At 38.8% G+C, this 15,058-nt stretch overlaps 1 protein-coding gene across 7 annotated transcripts in view; it reads right to left on the bottom strand.

The window, feature by feature from the left end:
- The window catches only part of myo7aa (myosin VIIAa), a 27,767-nt gene extending 12,715 nt beyond the window's left edge, over positions 1 to 15,052 (bottom strand). For 4 of the 7 annotated variants that reach the window (XR_003049590.1, XR_003049589.1, XR_003049588.1 and 1 more), the window contains exons 1-23: positions 14,213 to 15,052; positions 12,246 to 12,313; positions 7,759 to 7,872; positions 7,182 to 7,334; positions 6,916 to 6,933; positions 5,955 to 6,139; positions 5,721 to 5,842; positions 5,491 to 5,633; positions 5,273 to 5,386; positions 4,992 to 5,060; positions 4,828 to 4,912; positions 4,663 to 4,739; positions 4,394 to 4,513; positions 3,935 to 4,077; positions 3,424 to 3,634; positions 3,182 to 3,317; positions 2,983 to 3,089; positions 2,435 to 2,572; positions 2,175 to 2,333; positions 1,843 to 1,935; positions 654 to 748; positions 453 to 537; positions 139 to 357 (exon numbers count right to left, since the gene is read on the bottom strand). Coding sequence is in view for 4 of the 7 variants with exons in the window: in XM_017031946.2 (XP_016887435.1) it covers positions 139 to 357; positions 453 to 537; positions 654 to 748; positions 1,843 to 1,935; positions 2,175 to 2,333; positions 2,435 to 2,572; positions 2,983 to 3,089; positions 3,182 to 3,317; positions 3,424 to 3,634; positions 3,935 to 4,077; positions 4,394 to 4,513; positions 4,663 to 4,739; positions 4,828 to 4,912; positions 4,992 to 5,060; positions 5,273 to 5,386; positions 5,491 to 5,633; positions 5,721 to 5,842; positions 5,955 to 6,139; positions 6,916 to 6,933; positions 7,182 to 7,334; positions 7,759 to 7,872; positions 12,246 to 12,263 (2,604 nt within the window). In the remaining 3 variants the exon portion in view is untranslated. The remainder of the gene's footprint in view (positions 1 to 138; positions 358 to 452; positions 538 to 653; positions 749 to 1,842; positions 1,936 to 2,174; positions 2,334 to 2,434; positions 2,573 to 2,982; positions 3,090 to 3,181; positions 3,318 to 3,423; positions 3,635 to 3,934; positions 4,078 to 4,393; positions 4,514 to 4,662; positions 4,740 to 4,827; positions 4,913 to 4,991; positions 5,061 to 5,272; positions 5,387 to 5,490; positions 5,634 to 5,720; positions 5,843 to 5,954; positions 6,140 to 6,915; positions 6,934 to 7,181; positions 7,335 to 7,758; positions 7,873 to 12,245; positions 12,314 to 14,212) is intronic. The other 3 variants (XM_025055127.1, XM_017031947.2, XM_025055126.1) reach the window with 2 other exon arrangements.
- Between the last annotated feature and the right edge of the window lie 6 nt (positions 15,053 to 15,058).

The following is a 15,058-nucleotide window of genomic DNA, read 5'->3' as shown; positions in this document are numbered from 1 at the left end:
AGCCAAGTAAATAGAGGGACAGCTTTATGTACATTATTCTGAATATGTAAAGTCAGTATATTTTGTGAACTAACTCCTGACTAACAGGTCCATGGGTGTTGTAGCTCTTCATCTGTCTCCTCCACCCTGTGTTCCTACCTCTCCTTTCAGCCTCTTGTACAGCCGCCTAGCGATCATGCCTCTAGTGTACGCCTGGATGGTGATGACTGCCCAGAGTCTGTGTCTGAACGCCCGCCGCACCAGGTACCCTCTACAGCGACCCTGGAACCCGGTGATCCGCTGACGGGCCACGTGATAGGATGCACACAGTTTCCTGGATCGAACCAGAGCCTGTAGACGGGAGAAGCCTGCTCGCATCTACAGGACAGAGAAGAATGAAGAGTAAAAATATCAGCATATGCTTTATAAATTATAATTTTTTTAAATCTCTGTGTCAAACATGGATCCCTCACAGCTCCGTAATTCTTCCGACACTGATATCCTCTCCATGTCTTTTGGATTAACACCGCTGACTTTTTCATCCTTAGGAAGTTGGACCTGTTGGTAAGAGGCACAATCTCAGGTGTTTTTAACAAATATTACATAAAAAATTGTATCGTTGCGAGGTGACAATAAATCCACAAGTAGTATTACAATTAGCCTTCCGAACCCACCTGTCCTTGAAACCCCTGACCACCTTCTGGATGAGGATGACCTTGTCAGTGATGGCTTTGTCTCTCTCAATCTCCAGCAGCATGTCATGGTGATCCTGCACAAAGGACAGTTATATTTAAATCAAATCACTCCCAAAAGGCATTTTTCAACCGACTCAATTAATCTTTAATCATAAATAATACGTTTTGGCTATCATTGTTGCAGTTATGACAGTGACTGCATTTCATGATAACGAGGCACGATGAGGCGGTTTGTTTTAGATTAAGATGTCATGTTTTATAGTGGGCATGTTAATCATATTGATAGCATTAAAAACATTCCTTTTCTTAGGTCTATTGAGATTTCCCACATGCATTGATCTGGCAGCAGCCTCACCTAACACCTTTCTAATCCAGTGATCTGACCATCTGCCCTGGATGATCTCACTACATCCTGTCAGGAAAGTGTGGGTACTGCCCCTGCTCTGTATCCCCCTCTCACCCCTGAACCTTGTACTTCCTGTCCTGCTTCCTGTCTGACTAAGCAACAAGACTGACAGAGACAAAACATTTAGAATCTGTCAGGCTACAAAGATTAACATCAAAGCTAAAGAAAACACTCATCTCTCTCCCCAGAGATTACTGGGCACAAGAGTTTTAATTGTGTCATAGTTTGAGCTTATTTCTTTTTATAAAGAACAAAACAACTGCTATATGACAGATAAACTGACAATGGCCGCTAAAGAAAAAAACCCAAAATGTTTCCATGGTGTCTCATTAACAAAAGCTGAGAAGCTTTCATTACTAAATGATGTTCATATTTCACCTCCGTGGACAGAAACAACTGTGTTACTGTGGCAACCCAACTACGGATGTGTCTTAACAGTGGCTTTTAACCTTTCGACAAAATCTGTCTTTACACAGTAGGAAAGAAAAACACAGACTCAATCAAAACACACTGACACACAAACATTGTACATGACAGACATTTTCACGAGAAGAGAATCAAAACATCACTGATGGCAACTGAAATAACTTTACGTGTATGATGTTTGCTTTTTTAACATTCCACTCAAAAAAAAATACGTGAGAGAAAGAATAACAGACAGTCGGAGGGAGAAAAAACAAAACAGTCTTTTGAGACCAGTGATTTCTCCCTGTGATTTCTCTCTCCAGACAATAAAGTACAATAGCTATAAAACAGCCGTACCTTTAGGAAAATCTTAGTTTTTCCCATTTGCCAGTCGTCGTCTCGTCCCAGAACTGCCTCCGCAATTCTCTGACAGGTTCCCCTTAAATCCTCCTGAAGCCAGAGACACATAAAAACAGATGTAATAGTACACTCAGAGATTTTTTTCTAAAAGCAAACAAAGTTACATTTATATATATATATAGCATTCAAGGGAGAAAGAAAAACAGTCACTGGTGACAGCTGTGGGAATATCTGCTCCTGGACTAGTGTCATGTGATGGATTTCGGACACAGACAAAAATACACAGAGAACAGCTCACACAGACAGATCTGACAGAGCTGACATTCTACCTGTTTGTACGCTGGTTTGACTCCGGGCATGAGAACTCTGTACCGGTCAACAAACTCCACAAAGGTGTAGCGGATGGGATATCCAGCACGACGGATACGAATGGTCTCCATCATACCCGAGTACCTCAGCTGACGCACACACAGCTCCCTGTCAAATAACTGCACACAGACAAACACACGACATGACATTGGTCAAAGTTAAAACTCCTTATAAAGTCAAAGTATATATCTCTGTTCACACACAGAGAGCAGACACTCACCATGGACTTCTTGTATTCATTGGGTTTGATGCAGCGGACAAAGAAAGGCTGACAGACGCCGAGTGTCCTCATCAGCAGCTCCAGAGATCTTTTAAACTGACTGCTCAGAGTGGGCGAGCGCTTCCTGGTCTCTGCCCCCTGACAGAGAAGCACAGAAATGTCAGGGTCAGAAAAAAAATGAGCACTTTCTTTTTTTCCTGTTTCTTCCTGAGCTCTGACACTAACGTGTTTCCTGTGTCTCTAAAAATAAAGGTCCTTGTGTGGATGACTGTACAAGGTCAGTGTGATGTCTGTTGCAGAAGATGAGACACAGACACAGTCACATCAACAAGTAGGTCAGTGAATGTGTGAATGAAAAACAAGTCAAAGCGTACACACACACACAAACTTGCAGTATTTGTAGCAGCGTAAATTTAAAAAAGTGTATATTTTAATGGTTTAATGGAAGGTTGATGTTTATAAATGTAGTTATTATTAGTTATCATAATAATAATAAAAATATTTTTTCATCTATTTGTTAAATGTGTGTGTGTGTCACTACCAATTACCATGGCAACATCAGCCTGAAAGATTTGTTTGATGAACTTGTTTTTGGAGGAGTGAACCAGCTGAATGATGTCACCATATAATGTGTCTCTGTTCTTCTCCAGAAAACCTGCAAAGCGTGCACACACACATACTACAATTAGTACTTTTTTAAAAACACATTTATTGTGTCCTTGTGTGTTTTTAGTGTGTTGAACAAACCTTTTGTTTCATAGAAAACCACTCCAGCAAAGTGCTGGATTCCAAACTGTGTCTCGTAGTTGTTCTTGGGAGGGATGTAGTTAGTGTTGACTTTATGTTGAAAGTTGAGCTTGTTCAACATCGTGGTGTCAGTCCCCTGCAGCAGAAGCACAAAGAGGAAAAAACTTATTCAACATGTAATGTCATTCAAATCCCATGAAACCAGTTGTTTCTTATCTGTTCCACATATTCAGTCCATGAACCTTGGGGAACCTGCTCTCCTCGTCAATGAGGGAGATGATGTTCATGGGTTTGATGGCGATCATATCCAAGGCGTCCTGGTTGTCGGTGAACTCTATGTGCTGCCAGTTGATGTTCTCCAGGTTGTACTCCTCCTGCTCCAGCTTGAAGACATGTCGTACGAAGAACTGCTGCAGGTTCTCGTTGGCAAAGTTGATGCAAAGCTGCTCGAAGCTGTGGAGGGAAGAGAATACAAGTCAGTGACATTCAGGAGAGGAAAGGTCAGAGGTGTTTGGTGTGTATGGATTGATGTGACAACAAAACTGTACTTTAGCACAGAGAAGGAAATATCTATTTGTTCTGGTTCTTATTACTTTTTCTACCATTAATTGTAAATAATTTTTCTGGTTGAAGGTGAGGATGAGGACAAGCAAATCCCACAAAGATGAGCTCAAACAAATGTATTTAAACAGTGAAAAAGAAGGAGAATCATTCGATAAACTGTTTCTTTTAAATTAAATATATTTTGTGTACCTGTTGACAGCAAAGTTCTCAAATCCAAAAATGTCCAACAGTCCAATAGAGCGTCTCATAACTTTAGGATGTGAGGACATAGGCTTGTAGATGGCAGCATTGATCTTCTCCACGATCCACACGAACAAACGACCATAAATACCCTGCAAACACACAAATATAAATAATAATTTAATGTACTTAATAATAATTATGAGTTGTATTACTGTAATTATTAACATTATAATTATTATTATTAAATGCCTCACTCCTCACTCAGGGACTAGTATAATGTACCAATGTACTTAATAATTATTAGTTGTATTATTGTAATTATTAACATTATTATAATTATTATTAAATGATCCTCACTCAGGGACTAGTATAATGTACCTATGTAGGTGTGCTATGGCTTTTTCAGCCAAAGATTAATTTGCATTTCTTTTTTCTTTGACACGTTTTAACTGACGTGTGTTTTACCTTGACAAAAGCATCTCTCACGTCTAAAGCTTGTTCCATGCTAAGTGGAGTGGAAACAGTTTCTCCTCTGGTGATGAGGGTGCGACTGGTCAAACAGTTCATCAGGTCCTTACTGTCCACCTGATACAGACACACATGGAGACACACACAGGACAAATAAGAGAGACAACAAGCAAAAACACACATTTTATGTGAACTTACATTAGCAAAAACAGACACTATGTCTGTATTTAATTTTGCTGTTGTGTGTGTGAGTGTTGGTATATCACCTCCAGCAGTGTAGCAGCAGTGCTAAGGTGAGGGCTGCGGACAACCTCACAGGCATCCAGGTTGTCATAGCTCCGAGCTGCAGATTCACAGTGAGTGTGTGCATGATTTAAAATTAATAATAATAATAAAAAACAGCAATCCAGAAGTCATTTTAAGTATATTACCTTCATATCGGAGGTTTCCCATGTGTAAAATAGCAGCCAAGAGTTTGGAAATTTCCCAATTCTCCTTGTCTGTAAACATTAATACCTGTATAAAAAGGACAACAATATTCCTTTAGTTGCTCTGTTTGTTGTTTTTTTCACCAGTATTTAATTTTGCTGCACACCTTCATGGCAGAGCGGATGTTGGAGTATTCCTTCATGTCATCACGGCCGTCACACACCGTACAGTTACCCTGCAGAGAGTGACAGTGACAGACGGAACAATTAAATAATCCCCCGCTAGGTGGCAGCAGATGGCTATAAAAGAAAAAGACTCAGATCTGTTGAAGCCCTTTGTGTGTGTCTTTCTTCAATTCCTGTAAGGCGAGGGGCTTTGGTACATTTTTGTGTGTTTTTTCAAATGTAAAATAAAATTGTAAGGGTGAGAAAGAGAAGAGTTCCTCACTATAGTCAGGTAGGTGTAATCTGTGGCTTTGCTCAGTCCCAGTTTCTTCTTCTCCTCTGCAGTCATTCCCTTCAGCATGCAGTAGAACACATGGTAGTTCCTCTCATCGTGGGCCTGAGCAGAGGAGTCATAAAATAGAAGCAATCTCAGTGAAACTCTCATTGTGATCCATTGAGTGCCAGTGCAGACAGTGCAGGTGAGGTGAGCATGGCTGGTACCTGTCGACAGACTCTGGATTTTTCTAGCAGGTACTGTTCTATCTTAGCTCCTTCTATAGCTCCTCTCTTGTTGAAATGGATGTCGATGTATTTCCCAAATCGAGACGAGTTGTCATTGCGGATTGTTTTAGCATTGCCAAAGGCTGTAAGACAATTGATAGTGATGGACTTATCTTCTTATGTGTTGGTAATTAATAATCAATTATGTAAGAATGGGTTGATGTTCTTACCCTCCAGTATGGGATTAGCTTCCAGCACCTGTTGTTCTATCCAGGAGTGTTGTCCACTTATTGCTGCCAGGAACTGAAGTATGAGTTTGGTGCTCTCAGTTTTCCCTGCTCCGGATTCACCGCTGTGAAAAGACAGTGTTGAGTAACCTATGACCTGAAGGTGGTGCTGTATGCAAAGGTACGTTTCTCAAGATACAACAAATATTTACTACATATAATTTATGACTGTCCTACCTGATGATACAACACTGGTCACGATTGTTCCTCTGCATGTTGAAGTAACAGTTGTCAGCGATGGCAAAGATGTGAGGTGGCATCTCACCGATCTTCTTGTTGGTGTAGAGGCGGATCTGGTCAGCTGTGTAGATGGGTAGCAGTTGATAGGGGTTGACAGCCACCAGGATGGAACCAGTGTAGGTCTACAAGAAGAGGAGCGAGACAAATGAACTGACGTATTTTGTAAAATAGGATAATTTATAGCTGTGTTATAATCAGTATGAGAATGAAATTGGTTTCCAATAAACAATAAACATGCATTTTACTATTTCAAATTATTTTTCAGTGGGCATCATGCAGACTGTCCATCCATTGCATGTAATCCTTGGTATATTATATTATTGGGAAATATATAAAACCAAATGTTCTTTCAGTTTTCATTGGCTCATCTGTGAAAGAAGCAGTTTTCACAAATACATAACATTCCAACATCTCAGCAGAATCTTCTTTCGTTTTCTTTTACGTTGTAGTAAATAATGGATGTTTGGATTAGGATTGTTTTAGTTAGTACATATACAAGAGGGGGGATTGGCTAACACCTAGATCAGATGTGGACCAATGACAGTTAGAGCGTATCACTATCATCACAGAAGATCAAGTGGCCAGAAAATAAATCAATCAGCAATCAGGCTTCAGCCTGGAGCAGAGGCATCAGTCCAGTAACATCTGAACATGACACCGCCGTAGTCAGGTTCGATCAGACTCTCATCCATCATATTTGGAAACAGGCCAATGAAACCACATGCAGTTTGATGATAAAGAGACAGACAAGACATTTTTGCAAGCTGCTGTGTTTGAGGCCATGCAGCAGTTAATGTGAGTCCATGCATCCCAGCCAAGATTAATCTCTCTCTCTCTCTCTCTCGCTCTCTTTCATTAACTGTGTCTGTCATGCTCATCTTCTGAGGAGCTGACTTACCCGGCCTCCACAGTTTGTCTTTAGAAGATAAAAAAAGACAGTGAAGAGACAAAAGAGAAGGAAGAAACTGAGATGAGAAAAGAACAGTCAAAAGTAAAGGTCTGAGCCTCGTAGTCAGGAGACAACTACAAAGAGACTGTCTGTCAAAACCTGGACAAAAGTTTAAACAGTTGTGACAGTGTTCCCTCTGAGGAGCTGAGTAATTGTAAAAATGTGAAGACAGTTGTAATAACAAAACACCATGTAGTCACTTTAAGACCACTCACATATATGAGCTTCTCTCTGTATCTGATCAGAAGGTTTCTCAGAATTCCAGCTTCATTCAGGTCTCCCAGGCGGATCATGTCTTCCACCCCATGGATGGAGGTGGGATGCATTGGCTTAATGTTGGTTGCATTCTGGGGAGAAATCCAGTGTTCCTGAAAGTGAAGAGTATTTTTACAGACACCATATTTTGAGTTATGTTTCAACAACAAATTACCAGGTTCATTACTTAGCAAAATGACAGATAAAGTACAATTACAGTAATCACAGGTAGGTTGTTTCAAACATTTTGGAGAAATAAGACGTCAGCTGACTCCAAGCTTAGTCTCTCATCATATGATTATTGTGATCTCTGACACACTCAGTTACATGGAGGCCAGAGTACTGTGGGAACAACAGCATTTTATTCATGACTCCTCGCTCTTCTTCGTGTCAAAGAGGTTTCACGTGTCATTTGTTGCTTGTTTAAAGCTGTGGGGTCTAATATGACATCTGTCTTATTCATTGAATTAGATAAGTACTGTATATGTTCAGGTCGACCTGACTTAAGAAGATTAGTACAACACTGAAAGCTCTTACGTTTCCTTCATCATCCAACACCTGGATCTGTCCTGAGTCACAGAGTTTAACCACTGCTCCAACTGGAACTTCGAACTCTCGACCACTCTTCAAGTCCAACCAGACATAGTCGCCCTGAAAAGGAAACCACAATTTAAGAACCAAGAACCATGGTTATAATGAGAACGTACAAAATGTACAAAAGCTATTAAAAGATTTTTTTGAATTTCCCACACCGTTACTGAATTACAACAGACACGTCTCCTACAGCAGGTTTAGATTAGTTAATAGAGATAGGTTGACTGGAGACTCTGGAAAACTTTCTCTGTCTCTGTGATTGTGTAGAAAAGTCAAAATATGGTCAAACACATAGTGTGGTCAGGTTGACTCTGGAGAACTTTCTGTCTGTCTCTGTAATTGTGTAGAAAAGTCAAAATATGGTCAATATCATTGGTCACAAAATGTGACTGACAGCTGGATTGTCCAATAGTAACAATGATGGTCAAAACCAGGATGGTTTTGAGTCAGTGTGCTGCTGTGCTTCTAGTTATCATACCAACAACAACTTTAACAGAATGTTACAATTATAACATAACAAAATAAAAAAACCCCGATATTTTCACATTCACATACAAACAGAGACATGTAACATATTAAATACACAAATCACACATATTATTTGATGTACTTTGGAATAAAGACAGGTAATGGCTCTTTCACTCTCTCTCTCTCACACACACACACACAGCATACCGGCAGCATAGTAGTATGTTTGGTGGCAGTGTTGACATTGCGTACTAAAGCCCATTTGGCCTGATCCTTCTCATAAAGTTCCACATAGTCTCGACGCTTGTACATCTTCACTGTTCACATACACACATACACTGTGTGAGTTCACGCAACTGCAGGTGAAAGGTTTTTGTACTGAGAAGTTTGAATTAGTTCTGGATCCTCTGGTTCCTCCTGCTCACGTGTGGACAGTTCTCAGACATATTATCCAGTAGGTCGCAGGTTATTTTCCTTTTGATGAATGAATTCCATACAAATCAAGTCAAATGGATGTGGAACCAGGGTCAGTAAATCCGTCATCCAGAAATGTGGTCTTCACTAAGTGTTTTTATCCAGCCTTAATTGTTAACAAACAAAACACTAAACTAAAAAAATAAAAATGTTGACAAAAAGTGATAAAAAGTCATCCTACTCCATCTGTTATATAACGTTGAAGTAACTGTCCCTCCAGCTCTCTCTCTCTCTCTCCCTGTAGCCATAACCTCTGGTCACCCATAGCAACAAGATGTCACTTCCTGCTCAGGTGTGTTCCAAAGGTGTTGGATTTCTGTATGGATAAAAACACTTCAAGCTCCTATTGCAATGTATATTCTGCAGCTTATGCTGGATGAACTGTGTTTCATGTCCGAGTCACACAGTGAACAATGTAACTACATTAATAATGATCATCTGAGAACTTGAACCACATGCATAGAGAAACAGAAGTCAGCCTAAAGGCTCATCCAGTAAAAATCCACACCTTAGCTAAAAAACAACTAGTGGTGGAGTCACGTTATGTTTAAATAACATTCACCTCATCAATTGTATTCAAAAGTGTATGAAAAAACACTGTACATCACTTGAATCCTACATTCAGTGGTAAATCTTGGTTTCAGACAAACATTTGCTCGCATTTATCATAAACAGCACTCTGACTGTTTAATTTAATTTCAGGGAGCATTTGAAAATTGACTATTTTAAATGTAATTAATATCATGGGTGGAAAACGCAGAGAGAAGTAGAATTTAACACGGGAAAAAATTACATACAGAAATGTAGACGTTTGACATGGCAGATTTTGGTTGGAGTAGAATGTGCATGCTAATGTATGTGTGTGTGTGTGTGCAGTAACAGGTGCTTGGTGGTGTACTGATCAGGAGGCTCGGTTTGCCAGCCCTTGAATTTACTTAATTAAACTAGGAGCATGTAACACACACACAGACTCACACACACACACACACAGACTCACACTCTCACATACAGATCAGAGCGAGCAAGGCCTCAATAATTTACTGAGGAGGATCTTTTTGTTGTCTGACTACGTGGCTGCTCATCTTTGATGTTTCGTGTTTTGTTTTTTTTCGCATCTATTTTTTAATCATTAATAAATCAATATATCGTAGAGGATACAAAAGGTTCAGAATCTAACAAGAAAGAACTGAAAATACATTTTACTAGTAGTGTCACAACTTCACAAACTTCACTAAGTTGTTGCCAAAACACTTGCTCGGTGTGAATAAATTTAGTGTTCAATAAAATTTGTGAAACTTATTCTACTTTATTTTGTAGGGTTAATATAAAATTAGTATAATTTTGAATACATTGCATTATACATTCCTACTCCCTCCCCATTTATGTTTTTTATAAGGATACTTCTAATTTTAAAACTATAAAGTCCATTAAGACAAATGTGTTTTGTTTATATGCATTCCTACTCCCTCCCCATTAATTAATTTGGACTATACTCCCCTTCAGCATACACAGACCATGTACGAGGCAGACCTGACAGACGCAGACCTCATTCGTGGCTGTGATGTCATGTTCAGAGTGAGTGAGCTGATGGGTGTGTGCTCACATCACATTTCTCATCAGGTAAATAATTCAGGACAGACATGAGCCACGTATTCACTTACAACTGTGGCTGTGACTCCTGTGTGTGGAGAGGTAACAAACCACAGACAAGATGGAGAAAAATAGAGACTACACAGCTTCACAACATATGTAATTTATAATTTAGTTACTTAGAAGGGGTTAGTATTTTTATCCTTGAGTAAACTAATAACTTAACTTTGATCACAGAATACATGAGGTGATATTAATTTGTGAGACAAAGAAATTACAACATTAATGGGTAAATTAAACTCCCCTCTTTAGTACAAAGAAACGTTGCCAAGTTATTCTGTTAAATCTGACTTTTGATTCGCGTTTGCATTATAAGCTCTCGTGTGAAAAAAGTGAGCATTTATGACACCTATTGGCGAGACCTAATACTGCAAGAAACTTCGCTGCTGATTTTTTAGCTATTTATTTATACACCTTGTTCTTACAGTCAAAGCTGCGTAACAACATCCTTTAAAAATAACAAAACTGTTCTTCATTTGTGCTTCTGACTCATTTAAAGCCGTATTTTAAGGCTCAAATTAATACATTAAAACTGAATGATAAACTTCGGCAAACAAGTTAATGGACAGTATACACAAGCTACAAAGGACGTTACTGTGGTGACATGGGCTCTTCTTTGTAAGCGTTAACAGTAGTTCACAAGGTGGAGTGATCGGAGCTCTAGCCCCATCTGCTGGGGTTTATGCACATCACAATTTGTTTCTGTTTTTCGTGGTAAGAAAAGACTAATGCAATAAAGTGGAATATTTATAGTACATGCAGCTTTGTTGATGTAATGTGATAATAAAGGCAATGGCTGCTTTGCTCATTTGCATTTAGATTGAGCAAGTCAAAGGTCAGAGGCTGAGATTTATTTTTTCCAACTGACCTTAAGCCATCCATTAAAAACCCAGACTGTGTTTTCTGCTACAGCGAACATTAATGTCTGGTTGTACCTCCAGACAAATGTATTTACATGTAGTGAGATAACCAAGGAAATAGAATTTACCACTCTCCAAAAAGAGTAGCAAAATGAAAACAAAAACTGCAGGACTCATTGCATGAAATAGGTTGTTATTAACAATATGGAGCCTAGTCTGGACCCCACTTTAAATCAGTTCTGTAAAACATCAGTATCTATTATCCCTTCTACTAACAAATCATGACCTATGACCGAGTAAAATCATGGAGCCTAGTCTCAAATCATGACCTATGACCGAGTAAAATGTGTTTGTTTTACATATTTATATTTAAACTGTCCTCACCTCGATCAGTGTGTTGTGTCCTGGGCTGTGATGCCAGACATTCAGCTCCCAGCATTCCAAAGGCCAATCAGAAAGACTCATGTCCAGTTCTGTTGCCATGGTAAACACTCGTCTATGTGCTGCGATATTTTCTAATTAACTCTACGTACATGTCCTGGTTACTACTTTGTAGCCCAAAAGTACAGTTCAAAAAGGTCCACACCTTAAAATAGCAGATTAACTGCAGTTAAATGTCTGTGTAAATCTATTCAAGAAAAAAATCAATTATTTTTCTATTTCTATGTGAAAATAAATGCCAGTCAGGAGAAAAGTTTTCACCCAATTTTTCTGTGCCTCTCCCTCCGGTTCTCTTTCTCTTTCTGTTTTTTTGTCACACATACAAATACACACACACACACACACTTCCTGTCAGCAAATACCCATTTGGGCCTCGACAGCATGGGTCGTAGGTGGAGGCTGTCAGAGTTGATTAGACAATTAAAAAGCTGAAAGATTCAGCCGGCCATTAAATGGGAATAAGGAACGCCGACACACACACACAAAAAAACAGAGTTACAAAATTAGAAATAATTATGGAAACAGTTGTGACTGTACCTGCTGTAGAATGACCATGGCTCTGGTTACTGTGCTTCGTGCTGGACATCAGTGGTTACATGAAGAACCTGGAAGAGTGTGGAAAAAGATATTTGGTTAATATAACAATGCATTTACTCTAATAACACACAGTACTTTGTATACATTTTACTACACTCATAAAGTGTTATGAACTAGTTTGTATTTGGACTGACAGTGTAGTAATACAAAAGTGGGGGGGGGGTGTACTAGTGACATTAATGATGTTCTGTTTCTGTGGATTAATTAAAGAAATACATAAATACAAATACATAATTACATAATAAATATGCTGACATTCTCTGGCAATATTTAAAAAGAACAAGCTTTTTTTTTACTCCTTCCCAACAGTGTATGAAACCTGTGGGAGAATGTGTTTGTAAATTATTCACTCTCTCATTATCCAGCCTTTTTTGGTTCATTTAACCTTTGACAGTGAGCAGCAGGAGCAGCTGCTGTTCAGAAGGAGGAACTCTTTGAAAGCAAAAACCCAAACCAAATGAATCCCCTGAGGAGTTTTCACTTCACTGGCAACATGTAAAACTGTTCCTGTTTACACAGCAGACACCACAAAACATTTCTCTTGTTGGTGTCAGAGATGTATTTTTCCAAACACTGCCACAACAGAGACAGAGTTTTACCACAGCTGTCACAAAAAATACAGGAATGACAACAGAAGAAAGTTCAGTCTACCACTTGACTACAGGTGAAAACCTTTTATACACACATTCACACCTACAGTCAACGTGGATTCTCCACAGACCTAATCCCTAATCTGGAATATGGCAGATATGGAAACTTTGTTCTTCTAACTCGTGTTGGCTGCTTCTCTATGACTAGCAGGAGATAAGGATTCATATTCTAATGCTTTAACAACAGCATCAGGTTATCAAGTGTGTAAAGATCAGCCATTTTATTTTATTTTCAAGAGCTTCTGCTGCATTTAACTCTCTGCCTCAATTTTCAAGACCTTCTGCTGCATTTAACTCTCTGCCTCACTGACCTTTGCTGATGAGGAAATGTCATTTCAAGGGTTTAAAATGGAAATATAAAGAGTTATTGCTCCATGAAACAATGAATGAACCTAGAAGATGTGAAATACAATACATACAGACGCACATACACACAAACACACACTCACTGAGAATCCCTATGAATATTTCAGCATCTAATTACCCCAGCTGATGTGGACACAGGTCGAGTGAAGTCATTTGTGGTGTGCGTAAGATATCAGATTTGTTTTCTGGTGTACATTTAGACACATTAACAACAACACAGTGAAAGTAAAACAAATATCTCAAATTTTAGGCAGAATATTTGAACAGTGAAAGGGAAGAAAGACAAAGTAGTAAGAAAAGGTGAAATAAAGCAGCAGGGAGAAGAAGAGATGGAAGATTCAGAGGACATCTGAAACCAGCAAAAACTGTTGAAAAAAAAGAATATATATATTCAAAAGAATATATATTCACTGAAGATCTTGGGTGTGTGATTGATCATTTAACATTTTGAGGGAGAGGTGAGAAGTAGAGTCTAGAGAATTATACTTTTGATTTATCATTACACTCGAACATGACATGAACCTTAATATTAGCACAAAATAGCTGATGATTCATGCATTATTTATGCTGCTGAAAGTGACACTAACATTTGCATCATTCTACAAGACAAATTATAATGATTTAAAACTTCTTGAAATACTGAACATTACAGTTATCAGTTTATTACCTGACCATTAAAAAAACTATGACAACAGAACAAACAGTTATCAGTTTATTACCTGACCCCGTGTGTCCATTAAAAAAACTATGACAACAGAACACCCAATACTTTCCTTAAAAGAACATGATCCAGTGATACACACACATATACACACACACTCATACGCAGTAAGGAGATTAACCAGAAAGCCAATGTGTCTCCTTAAGCCTTCAGTAACAGTTTGTCATTACCCTTTTGTGTTGTGAACTTCTTCCTCCTTCTTCTCCCTCTGTAGACTCTCCTGCAGGAGTTCTCAATGTCTTCTGTGGATGGAGTGATGAAGAGCTGAAAATGAGAAAAGGCAGGGGTTCTTCAGTAGGTGAAGTTAAATTAATTCCAGTGGTAGATAGAGAGAAGTGAAACCCTTATTTCCATCCTTTCCTGTCTCTTCTGACTTATCCTTCTCTCCTCCTCTCTCATTAAAAAAATCTTTTGTTTTTTCTTTCTGCCTTCTCCTGTGACTATTGTTGCTCCTCTCCTCAGTCCTCCTTACTCCTGCATCCCTCTGTCCTAGTAGTAGTTCAATAATTCCTCCTCCTCCCCCTCCTTCTTCCTTCTCTTTCTTGTTGGTATTAACAGCGACACGCTAAGCTGCTCATTCACTGCCACTGATCCCTGCTACAGTGGGGTGGTTAGCTGCAGCACCGGGGAGGTTGTAATCAGACACATACACACAGCGTAGGAACTGCCAATTTCCTGTTGAAAACAAACACATGATAAACATAAATGTAAACATTTTATTTACTTGTTTGTTTGTATATCATACCACATGGAGGATAGATATTGAATGAAAAAGATTTTTTTTAAAAACTTGAGCTTTGTTGTTAACATGTTTTGTTTAGTAAATGTTTTGTGATGTCAAAAGACAATAAGAAACACAAACAGAATAACACGACTCAGTATTCTCCTATCCTAAGACAAGTCTTATAGCAAAAAAAATATATATATATATATTTGAGATAGAAATGTATTTTGTGCATTTCTGTCTTCATTAAACAGCTCATAATAACATGGCCTAGAATAGTGCAGTTAAGTGC

This window comes from Cynoglossus semilaevis, chromosome 4 (assembly GCF_000523025.1).
Source record: "Cynoglossus semilaevis isolate Cse_v1.0 chromosome 4, Cse_v1.0, whole genome shotgun sequence".
NCBI classification, from domain to species: domain Eukaryota; kingdom Metazoa; phylum Chordata; class Actinopteri; order Pleuronectiformes; family Cynoglossidae; genus Cynoglossus; species Cynoglossus semilaevis.
Note: the sequence above shows the minus strand (reverse complement) of the source record. Positions and strands in the feature narration are given on the sequence as shown.